General features: G+C 35.8%; 1 protein-coding gene across 2 annotated transcripts in view; it reads right to left on the reverse strand.

The window, feature by feature from the left end:
- Nucleotides 1-20930, reverse strand: part of GRM8 (glutamate metabotropic receptor 8) — an 818800-nt gene that overhangs the window by 326231 nt on the left and 471639 nt on the right. For both annotated transcript variants that reach the window (XM_025379129.1, XM_025379130.1), the window contains exon 7: nt 4820-5020. In XM_025379129.1, coding sequence (XP_025234914.1) covers nt 4820-5020 — 201 coding nt within the window. The remainder of the gene's footprint in view (nt 1-4819; nt 5021-20930) is intronic.

Consider the following 20930-nt stretch of genomic DNA (forward strand, 5'->3'; position numbering starts at 1 on the left):
TTCTTAGGACCAGTTCTTTCTTTATACTCGTTTCTATTCTGCTATGGGGTTTCCTGATGCACATTCACAAATTCCTCATTTTAGCTGAATTAAGCAAGTTTTAGTTGACTTCTCAAGTTGGTTGGTTATATACAATCAAACAATTCCAATTAACATGCCACTGTGCTTGACCTGCCCTGACATGAGTTCAACTACAGGGCAAGGGAGTAGGGAGATAGCTCTGAAATTCTATCCAACACTTTCTTTATTTTTTTTTTTTTTTTTTTTTTTTTTTTTTTTTTTTTTTTTTTTTTTTGAGACGGAGTCTCGCTGTGTCTCCCAGGCTGGAGTGCAGTGGCGTGGTCTCGGCTCACTGCAAGCTCCGCCTCCCGGGTTCACGCCATTCTCCCACCTCAGCCTCCCAAGTAGCTGAGACTACAGGCGCCCACCACCACGCCCGGCTAGTTTTTTTTTTTTGTATTTTTAGTAGAGACGGGGTTTCACCACAACACTTTCTTTATGATAAATACAATTCTCATAGTAATAGAAACACCTTTGATTCTATACAAGATGTACAGAATTAATATTGTATTGCCTATAGATCAGTCTGGAGTAAGGAATTGACAAGTTCCTAAAATATCTGACCTCCTTTTCTCTCTATTTTTGGATAAATCTTAGGGTTTAAAAATTATAGAAATAACTTTTGTTCAGATAGCAGCAATAACAGTAACCCTAAAAAGAAAATCTGTTTCCCTCTGGCTTCCCAAGCAGATAGAAGATGTTAAGGAAACCTGCAAGGGAAACATCAGTGATTCTGGATGCACTGTGATTCAGAATGTGCTTAAAATACAGATGCAGAAGATGGTTCAGGTACCTTTTCTCAGTGACTTAAAAAAATCAGTTTCAGTGATTGCATTCAATTAAACCACCATTGTAGCTTATGTCTTTGATGCCAATTAGTACTCTACAGTTCAGCAGTTTGACTGAATCCAGTTTTAGTTATTTTTTATGAAATAATTTTGGCCTGAAATACTAGTTGTTTATCACTCTAAATTTGAATATATTCTTTGCTTTGTCAATTAGATGATACACTGGAAGAGGCACAATCTTTTAAATATCTTTAAATCATTGCTTAAGTAAGCATACCACACACCTGGTTACAATGTGAGCAAGATTAAATTTTAACAAACCAACAGTTCTCTTTAATTTTATACCAATCATCTGATGAGCTTCCAGTGCCTGGCTACTTCACCTCCTGCTCCTATAAACTGGAAGCAGAATCTTCCTCCACGCCGATAACATGGTTTTACTATCTCAAACTAAAAAGGAGCATACAAAGAAATGTATCCTGGTATCTAATTATGTCAAAAAGAACTAATTTAACAACAATTTTATCTATACAAAAATTATACTTTGGGATAGCCACTATTCAATTTTAAATGGGCATTACTAAGTAATTTCATCAAATGGGTCAATTTTTTTAATTCCTTGAGAGTACATTTTGTAGTTCACTGATCCTGGCAGACAATCGAGAAGGCCACACTGTACAAACTTGGCAGTTGTCTTATAAAGCTCATTATTTGACAACTGGCAATAGCTAGGCTAAAAACCTTCTAATATATACTATTTTTTGTTATGTACAATAAGCAGCTCTGGTTCTAGTCAAGCACATCTGGGTTCTTCAGAAAATTAAAAATTGGTCCTGGGCAAACCTTGTTTTGGCCAATGTCTTCCTTGCACTTTTGGTGTTAGGGAGGTGGGACAGCTGTCCCACCAGGTGAGAACACTGACTATAACCAACATAACCAACTCATCTGGTTTCCAATTAACAACATAACATAGCTGTTTTCTAGGTTCCTAACAGCTAACAAAAGCTCCAAAACTCTACTTCCAGCTGCTATTAATTCCCTGCAAAGAGCAATGATATGTATGTAAGTCTGCAGATTGTATGTGTGCTTCATAGAGCCACTGGGACTCTTCAAGGTACTTCCGAGACCAGTAAGCAAGACTAAGGAAGTGGACCAGCCAGGGCTATGCCAATCCCTTCAAGCCAACAGCTCTTGTTTTTTAACAGATTGAAATGTTAGATTTCTGAGTAGGATATTTTTGAAGATAGAGTCTTAAAACTAGAGTATAAGGGAGATGTTCTTCATTTATTCTTCAGAGTATGGTACATCCCCATATCATCAGGGCTCCAAAGAGTTATAAATCTAAATCAAGGATGATTATCTTCCTCCTCAAAAACATCCTTAATGAAATATACTTTCAGTGTTATGAGAGTTACATCATTTTTTAACTTTGATTGTGGGTACAAATGCAAAACAGCCAGAGAAGACTTCTGCTTTTGCTGTAAAATTTTGTTAAATAACATTGCTCATTTGGCTGTCAAAGTAGCATATGACACCTTTCTTTTGGAAATAATTTCCAAGAAAATTTGTTCTCTCTTGAAGAATAGGTAGGCTTGCTTCTATCATATAATGAAAATTATAAATCACATTGTCGGTCCCTTTATGCTTTGATTGCTTAAGAAGCTCAAAGTTAATGATTTCATGTTTTATTCTGCTTACCATATTTGTTTCTTCCTCCTTTAGTAGTTTTGATGGTGTACTTCTATTTGAACAGCTCTGTGTGTCATTTTTCTCATAAACAGAATGAACATTAATAGATAAGTCAATAATAAAATTAAAATGTGATGAATATCCTGGAAATTACTGAAAATCAACAGAATTATGTATTCTATGATTATTTGCTTATCTTCAGGTCTCTTATCCTGTATTACCAGCTACTGGAACACAATCAAGTCTCAAGTCCAGCAAAATCAATCTCCAAAGAGCTCAAAGAGATTGTCTTTTAAGTTCATATACTAAGATTTATTTATTTTCCATAACCCTCATCTGAGATATACGTAACCTTGTATTAGACACAGTTCTATTATGCTCCAATAGGTTCTTGTTGCTTTCAAGATGAAGAATAAACCTTAATAATGGCCTATAAGACCTCACATGGTCTACACGGCCCAGCCTATTGCTCTACCCTTATCTGAGACACCTACTCCCTTCAGATTTCATCTGCTCCTAAATCCCTATATTAGGGAAATGTCCACTATTATAAACTCTAAAACCAGAATATCTCCCTTTTCAGCACTCATTGCAGATTACATAATTATATTTTTGTTTGCTTATTTGATTAATACCTAAGTTCTCCAGGAAACTCTAAGTGCCATGAACGTTTTGTCTATTGTCCCCAGTAATGTATCATCAGCACCCGTCCTAAAAACGAGCACAGCAACAGCATCAGAAACACTTTGATAATGAGAAAAAAAAAATCCACTGTAAAAAGTGGACAGAGCTCAAAGGTCATTCATTGGAGTCTAGAGGCAAATCCTCTTAATAGCCATTACATTAAGATATTCTTTAACCGTCTTTAATAGGATCATTATATTACACAGGATGGTATAATAATTATAATAATTGAAGTCATCAAGGAAGGGTTAGGTTTTGATCTATGGTTAAGATGAAAGACAAATGCCTTTAAAATGCTTTCTTTAGTGCTTCTTTAAAAGACTTCCCTGTCTTCGGAGGTGAGCTTCAGTTCTATGGAAACTTCACTTATCTGCGTTATTCTTCCCACCTCTTAACTAGCAATACTAGATAAAGGAAGAGTTCCCCAACCTCAGGTTATCGTAAACAACCTTGTATTGCAACATTCCTCTTTTGGTCAATTTCATAATTGCATAAAAATTATTTTCAAACTCCCGTTAGTATTCATATTCCCAACAAAAGGATTAATGTTATGTAATGCTTCACAAATATTCTGCCACAGACAATGTGTGTTGAATTTAAACCAAATTCTGTCTTAGGTTACCTTTAAAGGAAACATGCAAAAAATGCAAAAAAAAAAAAAAGAAAAGAAAAGAAAAAAAGAAGTTTCCACTTGAATTCTAAATTGAAGATGACCTTGTGCTTTTCTGAGAAACGCTGGCAGCTGAGGTCACTGGAGTGTGTTATGATAGACGGTGCAGTGCTGTGTGTGTCTCAAGGCATGTCCATTGTATGGATTAAAGCCAAACCAAAAGTATTAGGCAGCTCAGAGCATTCTATCATTTCATTTGAAAATAATGATCAAAGTCGTGGGCAACAACCATTGCAACTCTCATGAAAGAATGGCAGCATTCAATAATTCCATCACTTCAGACAGACAGTTGGGCTATTCTCAATCAAATACTATGAATCCAGTATATTCTGTGTCAGTTTCTTGTGGCAATCACAGAAACAACATTTCTGCTTTTACAGTATAAAAATCCTGTCTACATTGTGTGCATCCCTTAGCTTCCAAATGACTGAGTCATTGAGAAAAATACAAGGAAATGGAAAACACAGAAACTGAACCCTCTTTGAGTATAAATATATAGCAACCCAAATCAGCCATTTTCTTCAAGTCAGCTTACTGTTTCAAAAGCTTAAAATCCATTTCGAAACAAAATGTCTACAATCTCTTCTCTAATAACAGCATGAACAAAACACTTTCAAAGAAATATAATCTAGTGCCAATGGTTTTCAAGCCTTCTAAGTGATCTCTTCAATAGTGATATTTAACTAGAACATTTTGATTGATAGAGGCTTATTTTAAACTTTTGCTTCCTTCACGCATAGATTAATGGTAGCATAAAAATATGTTTGAGATGTAAAAGCAGGTGGAAAAACTCACACTTATGATCAAAGAAGAGAACTGCTTCTAATCCTGTGTTTTACACTCTGCCTGGGTATCTTCTTTATATAGGAGGAAAAACATACCCTCTTGCTTTTAAAGTATTTAGACACACACACACGTTGTAACTTACCATTAAAATTTACAGCCCGAATATAACCAAGTAGCTCTTTCCCATCAATGGTACTCATTCGTGGACAAAGGCCAATGTATCCAGGGCAGAGATCTTTATGCATATTGTGCAGGGCGTAAGCCATGGAATATACTGCATCAATTACAAATTGGACCTTTCCTTCCTGTTCATAAGATGAGTCCCGAGCAATTCGCTCCAGCCCTGCAAAATAAAAAAGTAAAAACCATCAGTTGATGTTAGATTCCAAGAAAAGACGGCATTAGAGCTAAGATTTCCATCATTTGAGGACACTTAATGAGACACAACTATTTGATTTCACTTCTGATTAATTCTATACTTACTGAGTCAGGTTTTTAAACTGGATATTGAGTTTATTTGGAAAGAGTAAAACTATTTCATTAGCAACCAAAAGATATAAAGTAAATAAAAGATGTATAGTTTCATTATCATTATTTCCACCTTATTGAGTCCTATTATATTGTGCATTCTAGTAATTACATAACGCTTTGGCAGTGGCTTGATCTTTTATGTAAAATGTGTAGTGTGTCATTCTTGCCATCTATCTCAGCTCCAGGAGTGTCATTTAATTAGTGGCCCAAAGCAAGGTCTTTCACCACCCACCAAATCAGTTATAATTTTTAATGTGCTCTATTTGCGAGCCTTTTTGTAACTATTATATGACAATTGTCCCTTAAGTGACCCTAGTTATCTTTATAATAATCATTCAATTTGTTTTCTTTTTGAACTCAATTTTCTATTTAGAATTTCTATTAAAAAGATGCAGACACCTCAAAATGAATGTCACTCAGAATAAATGTACCTGTATTTGGGCATATTTAGGGCTGATAATTGGCACTGGAGATTACTTTTAGGTTGGTGTTTATAATTTAATATAGAATAGATATATATTTTAAATGAAATATAAATGAAAGCTCAACTATGATCCAACATTATCGTTTTGAAAGCGAGGAAACTGAGACTCATGGAGGTTATAATTACATGGGGTAAATAGGGCAGGTTTGGGACGCATTCGTAGGTCTCAGACTGCAAGTCCAATATTCTCTCAATCCCCAGAAAAATTTGGTAGATGGCAAGAATGCTGGGCATGCAAGAAAAAATTATGAAAGGGACATCAAGAGTTTATTAAGGGAACAAAAAATGATCTCCTATCACTTCTACATCCATCACCAACCCTTACACAACTGGTAACACTTAGACAAAAGCAAGTATTTTAAACTTTCCATGGATGTTACTAACCTTGAATAAATTGTACTTATGTTCAACACATATTTGTTTTCTAAACACCAATGCATATAACCTATATATTTAGAGAGTTGAATTAAAGTGGTTTATATTTGGATATTTACACTCTGAAAAACTTGTGGTTTTTTTCCTAAACAAAAATAGTGGTCAGTTTATTTTTATTCATCCAATTATTGTTTTTGTTTTTCCTTTGGTCTTAATCACTTGTGACACTGTTCTTTTAGATGCTCTTGGTTGGTATTCTGGTCTCTGTGGTCTGTCATGATGCTGAATTCTGCTCCTCCCTGTTTGGCATGGGTTTTCTGATTTTCTCATGTCTCAACTTTTCATTCTCCAAGGCTGAGTTTCTTCATCCCCAACCTCAGAATCTGCTCATTGTCAATTTTGTCAACTACTAAAATTTCTACAGTCTAGAAATATAAATGGGAATATAAAATGTTGGCTACAGAGTCCAGAACATTAGATCAATTTTTAATAATTAGTTTAATTCATTTTGGAAGTTAGCTTTTTGGAAAATTAGCTTTCTAAATCTTTCTTGCTGTCTAAGTGTATAGTCCCATATTTCCAATGGCCTACCATATCTCTACGTAGTCTGCTTTTGCTATATCAAACAATATATGTAAAACGAGGCTATCTCTGTAGGGGATTCCCTAAAATATCCTACTGATATCTTGCAAGTTTGCGAGCACAAAGAGACAGGGAAGACTACTTCTCAAAAGGTATATTGTCTCCTTCAACCTACCTTAGCTGCATGATCTAAGCTAAGATCCACAAGACATGGGGACTATGTTCTCTCCATATCTTTAGGTTATACTTTTGTCTCCTGAGTCTTAGGACAACACTGCTTGTTCCCAGAATCTCTCATCAAGTTTCCTGTGAAAACAACCCTTTCCACTTCTGCCTAAAATTTCTCTCCCATGGCTTTAACCGCGAAGTAGAGCATTCATAAATAAATATTGAAAGATGGTTACAGCAACCAAATAGATGCTGTTATTTCCTTATAGATTCTAGTCTGGTGACTAGCCACTCTTGTTAGTCCAGGACTGAGGGGGTTCTCAGGACCTAGGACCAAAATGTGAAAAGCCCTGGAAAAACCCAGGATAGTTGCTTATGAAAAAAGAGGGAAATGACGAGGAAATTTCAGAGAGAAGACTAAATAACGACTTTGAGGATCAGTCCCTAGGTCTGAATGGATATCCCTGTGTTTCATTTATTTTGCATCACTGCACTTGAAAACAGAAAATGAAGACAATGAGGTTCAGGGCAGTTGTTTCCACACTTGGTTCTCTCCTTAAGTACAGATTTCTCAGTACCACCCCGGACTTGCTGGGTCAGAATCTTCCTACCTGGGACATGAAGGATCTGTCATTTCAACAACTCACCAGGAGATTCTGGTGCAACCAGCCAAGTCTGTGGGCCAGCTTTAGGAAATTTCTGCTCTTCCATACAACAATCTTCAAAAATACCTCTATAGATCTATTGTTTAGATAATTTTATGGTATTGAAGTATGAAAATAATAATTCTTTTATGATATGCACAACCCAAAGAAAATCTAATCAAATTATTTCCCTTTTCTCACTAGATGAAGAGTCAAAGAACACAATTCCCAATATTTATGCATTTCAAAGCTTCCACCATGTCCTCAGACACACAGGGAGGCCTGGAGCTGATGACAAGGGTAGAAGCCAGAAAGACACGAAAGATCTGTAAATGAGAAAGTGTAACGAATTGAATGTGTTCCTCATGAGAGGGTGGAAACAGAAAATAGAAAGCAGTAGGGAGAAAAAGATACAGAAAGGAGGGAAAGGAGGATGGAGCAATACAGAGAAAGGCTTGCACCCAGGGTGCAATAATGGCAGAGGGAAATCTAACATTCCAGGTTGTTTGTATTGCTGCTTTGTAAATCCCTCTGCTGCAGACATACATACACACACACACACACACACACACCCCTCACACACCTCTTCTGTAAATATTATTGGCTTTTAATCTATTTTTTTTAATTTTGTGGGCTTTAAAGAAAAGGGAGGATTTCCATATTTCCATTACTGCAGGGTGAAGGGTGGAGAGTGGGCATAGAACTGGCAGAAAATGCCTAAGCCAAATGGCTTCAAATGAAGTAATGACCACAAGAACATTAAGGAATTTGGAATTTTTTTTAAACCTATGAAATTCATGTAACAGCTAGACATGTGTGACAGTTTCATAGTTTTAAACTTAATCTATCCTAAAATGTTCTTGATTTAATATATTATCATTTTATTTTAGTGCCAGTGTAACCTCAATATATTATTTTACTTTATTTTACATATTATCAATTTAATATATTATCATTGTATTTTAATGCCAGTGCAACCTCCCTGTCAATCCATAGAGATACTCCTCAGTGTTCAAGAATTTCCTGATAAATTGTAATTGACATGCTCCAATTTAATAGATATACTCTTCCTCAGCATTTCTTAAAGAATGAACAGTCTGGTGTGGTGGCTCACAGCTGTAGGAGGATTGCTTGATGTCAGGAGTTCAAGACCAGACTGGGCAGCATAGTGAGACCCTGTCCCTACCAAAAAATCAAACTAAAAATTCAACTTTATATACAATAGGTCTAAATGAATAATCAGATACACATAATCTTATTAAAGAAACATATTTAAATTTTCACAATTCAAATCATTTTTTCTAGTTATAAACTCCAATTATTTTGACTGTTGATTACATATATTCCAACTTTGTACATTTTTGTTCTTTTAAAGTAAGAGTTCAGAAGTCTGCCTAGTAACTGGTACCACATGTGAATCAATGAACACTGTAAAACTCTCCCCATAAATCAATGTAAGCATATGGTGACAAACTGAAAGACTGAACACTATTACCATTTCTAAACTTAAAAGTGAATCATTTGATTTCTTTTCAGGCTGTTTAGACAACGTATTTTTCTGTTCCTTAACACTTCAACCTCATGATGACACTTAAGATTTTACAGCAGCTAGAATTTGCTCCTCACTTCCTATATTTGATTCTCTCATTCATCTAAAAGGGGAGTTTAGGAAGCTGACAGTGACTCATCAACCTAATTGGCTGTAAAATTTCATTATGCTATAGTTTCTAAAGTTAGTGTTAACGTATTGCTATAAAGTGCTAAATATTGTCAAAGGCTGCATGTCAGCTAACCATTTTAAATATCACCGATTGTAGAGTTGTGATGTGTTCTAGTGTATAGCTCAAAATTAACAGCATAGAGCAAAGTGTTTGCATGGTGAGACAGGAATTCAGCCTCCTAAATTTTATAGGAAGATTGTTTTACATCTTCATTAATGAAATCTAAATCTTGTGATTAGATCTCAGGTTCCCAGAAAATAATAAATTTTTACTCGTCTAAGAAATAAGCACACGTACTTTAATTAAGGTCTTTCACACTTTGTGGTGTATATTCTTGGGTTTTGTTCCTTTTCAGTAAAAAAAAAAAAGGCAAATTGGCTTAAGTTGGCAAAACATTGTATATGTTACAATGTAAGTTCCTAAGATGAGTCTAAGAGAAATTTCAGACTCTTTGATGCATTGTGGTTGCAAAGCATTGCTTTCTAAGAATTTCCCATTTCTCAGGATAGAGTTCAGTTTTCTAAGCTAAAATGTCAGAGGGCTAATTTAATTGTCCTGAAATTAGGCATATAAAACTTCTAACACCAATGCAATGATAGTCCAATAAGCAGTTGGTCAATCCAAGTAAAAAACAAGTGGAAGTCATACCAGTTGCTTAATTCCTGGGAAATCAAACATCTGATTTGTTGCCTTTTTCTTACAACCATCTCAGCTTGGAGTATAAATAATCCAACAATCTAAATTTGTAGATTAAGAAGTATTTGTTAAAGTTTCTCCCTGAATTTTTCTGAATTATGAAGCAACTATTTTAAATAATTAAGTCAGTTTCTTGGAGTTGCTGCGGAGAGAATAGCAAAGAGAAAGAAGGGAATTTGTGAACCTGCTATGAATAAATACATTTATGCATCTAGGCCGAGATTTAAAAGTCATTCTGAATTTCATAGGAGCTTCTCTGCCTATTGATAACCAGGAACAAGACTGTCATACTTTACATTGTGCTTTTCCCAATGTGACACAGATACATTGTAACTGCATAGTGCAGTGACTTTTAAATCCGTGAAAACCATGCCAAGAACCACATCGCACACTAAAGAGTAACTGCTGTCAAGCTGACAAGTAGATCTTTTTTTTTTTTTTTTTTTTTTTTTTTTCCTGAATTTAAACTGATTTGGGTTCCAGGATACAATAGGGGGAACAACATAAGGTAGAAATACAAGCATGTTCAATTATACAGGACTATCTCCAGAGCACTAGGATCCACACATGAAAGTATGCACCTCCCGTACTGAAGACAGATGAAAACATGTACCCTGAGATGAGACAGACAGGCGAAATGACTGATGGAAGCAGCTAGCTAGGGCAGAGAGAGGATCAGTCAGGTAGACCTGGATCCAGGTCCCAGCTGGACAGCTTAGAAGGCGATTGGCCCTGGACACCTTCCTGAACCACATCACTAATCCTGGGCCTTCAGCTGGCATTGCTGCTCTTAGGGACCTCTGTAATGGGGTCCCTCATCCCCCCAGCTTCATCTGCTCCACTCCTAGGTCCTTGAGTATTACATAAGATCTCCAAATGCAGGCCTTTATTCAGCTGTTTACTCTCTTCATTCCTTGCCTAGATGTTTCCAAGCCTCAGGGGAGATGTCACTTCAAATTAGTTAATATTTAATAATTTTCTTCCCAAACTTAGCCTAGATTAGATCATACAGCATCTTAAATACTAGGCTTAAATACTGAATATTGTTCACTTGAAATGGAGAACTACTATCAATATTTAAAATTATTGCTGAGAATAATGTGTAAAATTAATTGAAGCAAGCATAGGTTGAAGATAGAGATGAGTTGGGAGGCAGGTTATGCAGAGAGTGGAAACAGGATGACCCAGGGAAATGAAAACAAAGGAATGACAGAAAATATGCTTTAGATGCCAAATTGACAGAATCTAAATATCCGATTAAATATGGCAGCAAAAGTCAGGAGGCAAAGAGTAACTCAGGGTTCTGATGCTAGGTAGTAGAAAATTGAGACCATGACCAGTTTGAAAAATCAGGTGAAGGTTTGATTAATGATATCTCCCTAAGAGCATCAAGACTTCAATTAAAAGGACTGATTTTTAATGTTCGGTGCTATTCATTATATCCTCTAATATAGTATAGACTTTATATAGATGTTTAATTATTAAAAGAATAAAAGGCCCAAATGTTTAAAGTAATCACATAACAATAACGTGGTTGATCATTTATTTGCAACACTGGCATAACTGAAGAAGCTATGTTGGAATAGTGCACCTTATGCAGTGTTGCAGTAAAACCAATGGCCTGAGAAGCCAGACTTGCATTCCAGTTCTAACACCACAACCAATTAACTTTGTGGCCCTGGACAAAACATAATCTCTCTGGTTTTTGGTTACTTCTCAGTAAAAATTAGAGAACTGAACAAGATGCTCTGTCAGCGCGCCCCCAGCTCTGAAATTCTGGATTCTAAGGCATGTTCTCTTATTTCTAACTGCTTCCTCCTTATACTCGCTAAGATCACTTGAAGATGATTTAAGTAATCTTCAAGTAAGTGTGACTGAACAAACACCACTAAACCCAATTCTCCTAAACAGTATCAAGTATCCTGTAACTGGGCTACTGCTGAGACCGGGAAATTCTACACTAACAAAAATAGCAAATGTCAACCTGGATTAATTTTTCCCTGCATTCAAAGTTTTGGTTCACTGTATCACCACATTTTCATTATTCTTAGATTTGGAGCCATTGACCAAATCTGGTTCCTCAAAAAAGAGAAGTTTTTAGGTCTCTTCTTTTTCTGATACACTGCCTTAAGGAATCAACTACAAAAAATAAGGTCAGAGAAGTGAAACGGAAGAGGGAGGATACAAATAATTAAAATGGTAAGGGCACTTCACAAATAGTATCCCTCTAAATTATTACTGCTTCTCTTGTACAAATAGAAGAACTGAGATTCAAAAAGTCAAATAATTTACCCAAGATTGCAAAGTCATGGCAGTAAATGCTAATTTAAAATCAGGTCTACATGACTCAAAACCTCTGCCACTACCACTATTCCTTCTTCTCTGTGAAATTTCCTTTGATTCTTCCAGTTCAGGTTTATCTTCTACTTCTCCAAACTCCCCTTTCACTTACATCAACTAGACCAATGATTAGTTTGTCTCTTAAATTAACTGCAAATGCAGGTTCTCTACGTGTAATGTGTTCATGCACTCGTGTTAATCTTTAAAGACAACAGTGAAATAGGAGTCAAAAAATATTATAAAATATAAACTTTTACAGAAATGTTGACAATATGTATTAACAAATACTAACAAAAATGTCAATACTTATATTGAAATGCATTTAAAAAGGAAAAAAACTTTCTATAACATTTTAAGCATTTTTCTGAACTGTTAAACAAAAAAGAACTTCTTGTGAATTTCAGCCATCCACTTATGAAAAAATTGGCATAAAATGGCTGAAATTCCCAAGCAAAAGGACCGGACATTTGTGATAAAGGCCAATGCTAATAAAGCTTATATATTTATATTTATACAAATGACTAAAGTATTTTAGCCTTGGAAGGCAGTGTGTCTGAGTCTATGCCTCTATATGATTTTTCTTAAAATATAACATCAAGCTCAAAAGAGAGTTTCACACTCAAGATTCTGCTTTGTGGATTCTTCAGCTGGCTCCATCAAGGACCTGTAGAAACAGATGTGTTGCACTAATGAACTAATTTGAGCCACTACCTTATTTATTCACAAAGGGCAGAGAAAATTAGAAGATAAGGGTCCTTTGCTGAGAATCACCTGCTCTCTGTCTTCTTCTGTAATTTAAATGTAGCAGCAAAAACTGAAGGCTCTTAGCTGCCTGAGGACACATGAGGAGACACTTGTAAATCAACCACTGAAGAGCTCTAGATCAGCTTACAATAACATCTCCCCTTTGTGCCTGGCAGGAAATAGAAAGTGCTTCAGGCAGGTGCCAGGTGTCCCCTTCAGGTATTAAAAATTTCCATGCAATGCCCCAGGGTTTCTAAAACACTGAAAAACCTAAGGTAAGTGGCAAATAAGATTAAGAGTGTATCTTCAGGCAAAACAACCAATTTAAAAGAAAGACTTTCAGAAAAGCAAATTATTTCATAGATATATCCGTAAGTCCCTGAACAAAGAAAAGCCTGTATGATTAAATTCAATTATTTGCATTTTTCTACATAATTATACTAGATCATACACATGAGAGACAAATTTTGATTTAAAATAATGTATATAACTTGAGATATCATAGTTAATGTTTCTCTTTTTAAGGCATATTAAAGACACTCCTCCCCATACAATTCCAATTTGGGCATCAAAATTCCCACTTCAGCAGATAGGACTTCTAATGCTCCCCCACCACAATATGTTACAGTCATTTCAGACCCTATGACTTGGCTCGGGATTTACCTTTTAAAAATATAGTCTATTTTTTAAATTACAAAAGTAATACATATTCATATTAGAAATGTGGAAAATAAAAGTGTAGGAAGAAGAAAATTTAAAAAAAAAATCTATTAGCCTCCCATCTTAATGACCATTTGTATATTGGTGTGGTGCCTTACAACATTTCTCTCTTTGCCTCTTTATTTTTAAACATTAAAGTGATATACTCTTTTTAATATGCTATATTCACTTCAACTATAATGAGAATTCCCCTATATTATAGAAAAGCATGGTTTTTAATCTCATCCTTAATCTTTCATTAGGATTCTTGTCTAATCTGTAATGATTCAATAGATTCATATTTTTGCAATTAATTCTTTTGTTATATTCAATGTGATATTTGGGTTAAGATAAGGATCCTAACTTTACATTTTCCAAATTGTGAACCAATTCTCCCAGTGTTATTTATTACATGTATATTCATTTCCCAAATAATTTATATAACATTACTTTTAACATATCAAATTCTTATATATTCTTGAACACCTATCTGGATTTTCTGCTCTAGGTCATTTTTCTCTTAATATGCCAATGCTACATTTTTATGATTATTATGTTTTTATGTTATACCATTGGTTCATGGTGTACTCTATCATACTCTTTTTAAAATTTTCTGATTAGTCTCACTAATAGTCTTTAGACCTAATTAAACCAATTCAAAAAGTTAGAACTTTTATTAGTCATATAAATTTTTAAAATTTATTATGAAGGACATAACATAGCTACAATACTAATCCTCCATTTGATAACACAGTCTGTTTATTCAAATCTTCTTTATGAATCCTTAATAAAGATGTCATTCACACATTTCTTTTTAAGTTCTTCAATATTTTATGTTTTGTTGCTTTGTAAAATAAGATTTATTTTCATTAACTGGTATAATTTATAAATTTCTATTTATTTTTAATGCTCAGCATTTTTCTCTCATTTAAATTCTACGCATCCTAGCAATCCCAGATTAAGTCCTATCTCTTCTACACAACAAGGAAAAATATAAAATAGCATGGGTTTTGAGACAAGATTAAGATTTTAGGCTCTGCCTCTGCGTCTCTGAATTCTTCACTCATAAAATTAGAATTTATGACCTATGTTGCATGGCTGTTGTGAGGATTAACTGAGATAATATAAGGCATCTGGCACCTTATGTAGTAAATACATGAACATCACTATTTGATATGTGAGGCTATAAAATACTTAACCTTCTATAACATACAATACTTTTTCAATTATACAAATGAAAGAAATTACAACAGAAAGTTAAACTCAGTATATATTCATATATTCAATTACTAAGCATGAGAAAGGTAATTTATTTCCATGATTGAGACCAGTCACCCTGCTTCCAATCTGTCTGGGTTCAAATCTCCGTACCACCATTTACCAGTTATGAGGCTTTGAGTAAGCCCTTTAACCTCCTATGTATCTTATCTTATCTGTAAAATAGGGATAACAATAATATCTCCCCCATAGGGCTGTTCTCATAATTAAATCAGTTAGTATATATATTAGGCAGTCAGAAGAGTATTGAAAAGAATAGGCACTATATAAGATGATATTATTATTATCTTTATTATTATCATTCACTAAGCTTGTGTGATATACTAAGCAGTGAGCAGGATACAATGGTAAACAAAAACTGACCTACTCCTTGCTGTCATAGAGTGACACTAGGACTACGATCTGAAAGATAAATAGGAGTGAATTAGCTGGGCAAGGGAAGTAGAGGGGAGCACAGGATGACAGCAGTGGCAAAAGCCCACTGATGGTGGCAGCAGAAGAGTACAAGGAGTGAGGCTCAGCCAGTCAGGCTGCAGCAGGGGAAGAAGGAGGGAGGCACAGGTGAGGCCTGATGGGGCCAGGGCCAGATTATGGGACCATGCAAATGATCTGGAGTCTATCTGTCTTCTTTCTAAAAGAAGAGGGAAGCCATCAAAAGGTAACATAACCAGATTTCCAGTTCAAAAAGAGCACTGAGTCAAGAGAACAGATAGGGAAGAGGAAAGAGTAAATGGAGTAGGCAGATTGGGAGGTGATTTTATAGTGCAGAAAGGAGCATACAGTGTCATGGGCTAAGGTGGTGATGAAGGCAGAGAAATGTGAATGCACTAGAGACAAAATAGAAGATAAAAACAACAGGATTTGGATATAGGCACTACAGCAAAGAGTGTTACCAAGGGTGACTTCCAGGTTCTTGGCTTAAGTATCTGGACAGATGCCAGTGCTGCTCAGTTAGATGGACAACAGTGTCTAGGCCAGAAATATCATGTCCTGCCAATCAGATAACTGCACATTTGCCTAATGCATGGTCAACATGGTGAGTTTGTTCCTGTTAAGACAGGTCAGGGGAATCCCACTAGCCTGCACCTCCTAAAAATTATATACTCACTTGCCACTATGAGAATGTAACCTGCCTTATTTGTAGCATCAATATGTCCAGGTTCAAGGTTCCAACACTGGCTTATCATTATTTTTATTATTTACAGTCTTCCTAGGTTATAAATCCCAACCCAGGAACACAGAAAGAGATGGCATCAGAATCGTTTTCAAGAATGTGTCATCATTCAACAACTGACTTCAATCATTCTACTTGCAAGTTACTAATAGTACTCTCTCAGGTATTCCCTTTTAAATGAAAAGCTGAGTAGTCATTGTGATGACCTGCTTTAAATATAAACATAGAAAAGTAAAACATTTCCCCTTTCCACTCTTTTTAAGATTTTTTTCAACAATGAAGTAATAATATTATCACAGGAACACATGTCATGACACCTTAAACTTGTAATTAATAAAATAGAAATGCCTATGCTAAAATAATCTTATCCTTTTTTTTTTTTTTTTTTTTGAGACAGGGTTTCACTCTGTCACCCAGACTGGAGTGCAGTGGTGTGATCAAGGCTCACTGTAGCCTTGACCTCCTGGGCTCAGGACATCATCCCATTTCAGCCTCCCCAGTAGATTGGACCATGGGCATGAGCCACCACAACAGGCTAATTTTTAAATTTTTTTGTAGAGATGGGATCTCCTCACATTGCCCAGGCTGGTCTTGAACTCCTGGCCTCAAGCGATCTTCCCATCTTGGCCTCTCAGTGTTGGGATTACAGGTGTGAGCCACTGCATCCAGCCCTATCTGCTTTTTTCTAAGCTTCATACAGGCCATGACCTATTAGTGATAATAAAATCAATGTAGTTGGTCACATACGGCATATTTCCAAAATAAAGAAAACATGTAGAAATCAAGTTCATTGCAAACAGTGACAGGAAGTATTGTTTCTTGAGTCTTTATTTCAGTTGAGAGGTGGGTTTGTGTACTGTGTTGCCATAAACAATATATTATTAAATCAGAGTGAAGTTAAAAAAAAAAATGAAACTCATTAACGTAGTCCAATTCTCTCACTTCACAAATGGTGAAACTGAGACAGAGGGACTGAGTGATTTTTTTCCAGGTCTGATAACCTGTGAAGAGGCAGAGCCAGGAATAGAACCCTAATCACTTAATTCCATGACTCTTGTTTTATATCATGTCTCTTTTCAGCTGCATTTTCTCTCCCATTGTAATTAAGTTCTATTGAGGATAACTAAGACTTAAGGAAATCACTGAATGAGTTTGCCCATGAGGAATTAAAAATATTGAAAGAATAATGAAATATGAAAATAAATGAATAACAAGAAAATATGAGTAACAGGCAGGTTCTCTCTCACTCCAAAGGGAAACTGTATCAGTGAAAACCAACAACAAAGAACCACGGCTTTTGGTTTTGAAATGGCGAAAAAAACTAAATGCAAACAATTTTGTAACAGAAACTTAAATTTGTAAATAAAGGCCCAAAGTGCCTGATGTTTATGATGCATATCCTTTAAGTGAAAATTTTAGGGTGTCTGTGTGTAGTATTGGACCACCCAGATGGGAAATGAAAACAATTCTTGCCTCTGTACAATGAGGTCAATCCTCTGGATGACTGACTAGGTCTTTCACTTTTCTTCCCAATTTTAGGGGTCACAGCACAGGCATAGGTATAGTGCCAGTGGCTGATTAAAGCAGGTCGCAATCTGTCTGGGAGAGTTTCTGTGCCATTCTTCATAGGGACAGGGACCAGACAAGATGACCTCTCTTTCTGCCTTCCAATTAATTCAATCAGCCTCTGCTTCTATCAGACATCTTCAGGGATGCAAACTGTACACTCGCTCCAAGTCCTCACCAGGAATCAGTAAACACAGAGGCTGCAGACTGTGTTTAATGAATAAGCAGGATTCATCTTTCAGTCATCATTTTTATTTACGGCTTGTTTCCAGGTATTATTTTCTCCCCCAATGATCTAAAATCCCATGGAAGACTGGGACTGGATCTAACTTCTCTGAGCTCCTGCTCAAGCTAATCTGGTACCCACATACATCTTAGATTAATATCAGTGTTGTTAAACCAACCTAACCTGAGTTTCTCTCTCAAGAAGGAGGTATAAGTAAGATAATTCCAATTAGGTCTCCATAAATCTTTTTGCTTTAATATTCTATGAAGAGCCACTCTAGGAAACTATTATGAGATACAATAAAGTACATTAAGGAAAACAGTGTCAAACAAACTAAATCTATGCCTTCTATTTCTGAAGGTATATAATTAGTGAGCCACTGCACCCAGTCGTACCTGCTTTTTTCTCAGCTTCATATAGGCCATGGCCTATTAGTGATAATAAAATCAATGTAACTGGTCACAAACAGCGTATTTCCAAAATAAAGAAAACATGTAGAAATCAAGCTCATTTCGAATGGTAACAAATTGAACATTGCAAATGTTCAAATAAATATACATAAAAGGTAGAGTTGGTATGGGGTGTTTGCTTTTTGTTTCTCTTCAAATGGACTGGCAGGATAACTTCCATAATTGAGGAAATAGATCATCTGAGACTAACTATATTAGACAATGTTGGAACAGCAGATCCAAGATGAGGTAAGTGCTCACATGACAGCTCATTTCAAACCCCTCATAAATCAGGAACCTGTGGCTATATTTCAACACTTCCTATACAATCAGTAAAACATCAGTATTCATTAGGCAGACCTCATCTATAGCCTCAAAAACTGTGGTTTTTGACTACAAACCTACCTTACAATAAGAAGGGAGTGAATTTGTTTAACATATCTTTTCTTTTAAAAAATATCTAATATAAAATGGGATGTCCTTCAACATTACATATAAGCTAAATTATAGTGCATGGTTTGTGTGAGCTTTAGTGGGCTGCATCAGGACCTGGAAAACATTCCAAAACTAAAGTAGAATTTTGGCCCAGTAAGAACTAAATCACTAAGGAACAAACCCTGGTTTCACCTTGAGAGATAATGCATGACCTATTAAATCTCTCATTATTACCCTTGCATACAAATACAAAAAAAAAAATTGAAAATATTTTCATCTTTAAACTTCAATGCATGCACATGCAAAAAAAGAATTAAAAATATTTTCATATTTAAACTTTCGTTGCGTGCTTTGAATATAAAAACATATTTTGTGAGAAAAATTATAAATAGAAATTTGATAAATTTAGAACCAATCTGAAAATCATAGCCTGAGATGCACTTTAAACTTATTTCTAACAAATCTGCTTTTCTCAGTGATTTATTTTTGCTCCCCAAATTATGTTACTGGCACCAAGGACTTGGATAGAAAACAGGTATGATAAGGGGAACATTTAAACATAATGGTGCAAATGTACAAAGGTTCATAAATAGCCTTCTTCACAGAAGCTGAAAGGGGAAGACCTACCCATTTATTGGAATCTATTATGAGCCTACCACCATGCTAGACAAGTTGGATAGGTTGTTACATAATGCTTGTAATCGCTCTATGAGGCAAGTATTATTATTACCGTTTTTTAGGAAAACTGAAGCTCAGGTTAAATAACCTGCCCATTATTGTAGATTTAGTAAGCAATAAAAGCCAAGAATCCCAACTGTGTCTCTCTATTCAAAATGACCAAGCTCTTTTTATTACAACTCAGGTCTAAGCAATAAAGAACATGCCCATATACAGTGTAATGAATTTAGATGAAGATATAAACCTGTTACCAGATCCTAGGAAAGACCAGTCTCAACTAACACTAGTACTGTAAGCACATAGTAACCATTTGGCCTTTGACTTCTTATCACAAGCTTGCGTTCAGCTTCTGTATGAGGTGACTTTTCCAGGCTGGAGTGCAGTAGCTACTCACAGGCATGATTGTAGCACACCACAGCCGTGGACTCCTGGGCTCAAGCAATCCTCTTGCCTCAGCCTCTCAAGTAACTAAGACTACAAGTGAATGCCACTGTGCCTGGCTTAAGGTGTCATTTTTTAATATGTGAGTTTTCCAATAGTCTTCCAATGCTTTTAGGAATAAGACAGCCTCAGGTATTGGAGTAATCTGGTAAAACATCCTCTCTTTCAGAGTCAAGCTCTTCAGAAGAGCCTTTATGCTTCTATTTCCTCATTGCAATGCACATCTTGACTGCTGCAATTTGACTTCTATCCCAACCACACACCAAGGCTACCTAGGCGGAGACCATTAGTTGTACCTCATACCAATTCACCACTTCTTACATGGTATTAGAACCCATGATTTTTAGGGAGATGACTTGGACAAAATAAAGACTTTATTTTCCAGCCTCCTTTGCAACCAAATTTAGCTGCCGCCAATAGGATGTAGGCAAATGGATAGCGTGGTAATTTTTAGGAACCTTTCTTAAAAGACCCGGGTACGTGTCTTTCACTTCTTTATCCTTTTTCATCCTGTTCTCCATCCTGCCACCTAAATGGCAGAGGTAATCACTGGAGCTCTACCTGTCACCTGGAACCCGGAGGAATTAGAGCCACACTGTGGAGATGGTGGATTAATAAACCAGAAGGAGCCTAGGTCACTATAGCCTGGGAAAAGCAATACCGCTGTACCCTTCCTGCACCACCTCCTCTAGATTTTACCAGACACAAAAATGAGGTTTTATCTCATTTAAACAAATGTTATTTCCACTCTCTGTTACTTTTAGCTGGACACAATCTTATATGATATATAACTATGATCTCCTTGTGTCTAAACCCAGGGACAGTCAACACACTCCACCACATTTTGACTTTGAACTTTACCAGTCTTTTGAGGTTTTCTGGAGCACTAGGAAAACCATAAAATTTATAAGAGAAATCCCTCCTCTTACTAACTCTGTTATCTATGGCAAATAACAACCTCTTTTGCTTTCACTGTCTCCATCTGTGGTGAAAGAGAGAATGATGACCTCCTACTTCAAAGT

This window comes from Theropithecus gelada, chromosome 3 (genome assembly GCF_003255815.1).
Source record: "Theropithecus gelada isolate Dixy chromosome 3, Tgel_1.0, whole genome shotgun sequence".
NCBI lineage: Eukaryota > Metazoa > Chordata > Mammalia > Primates > Cercopithecidae > Theropithecus > Theropithecus gelada.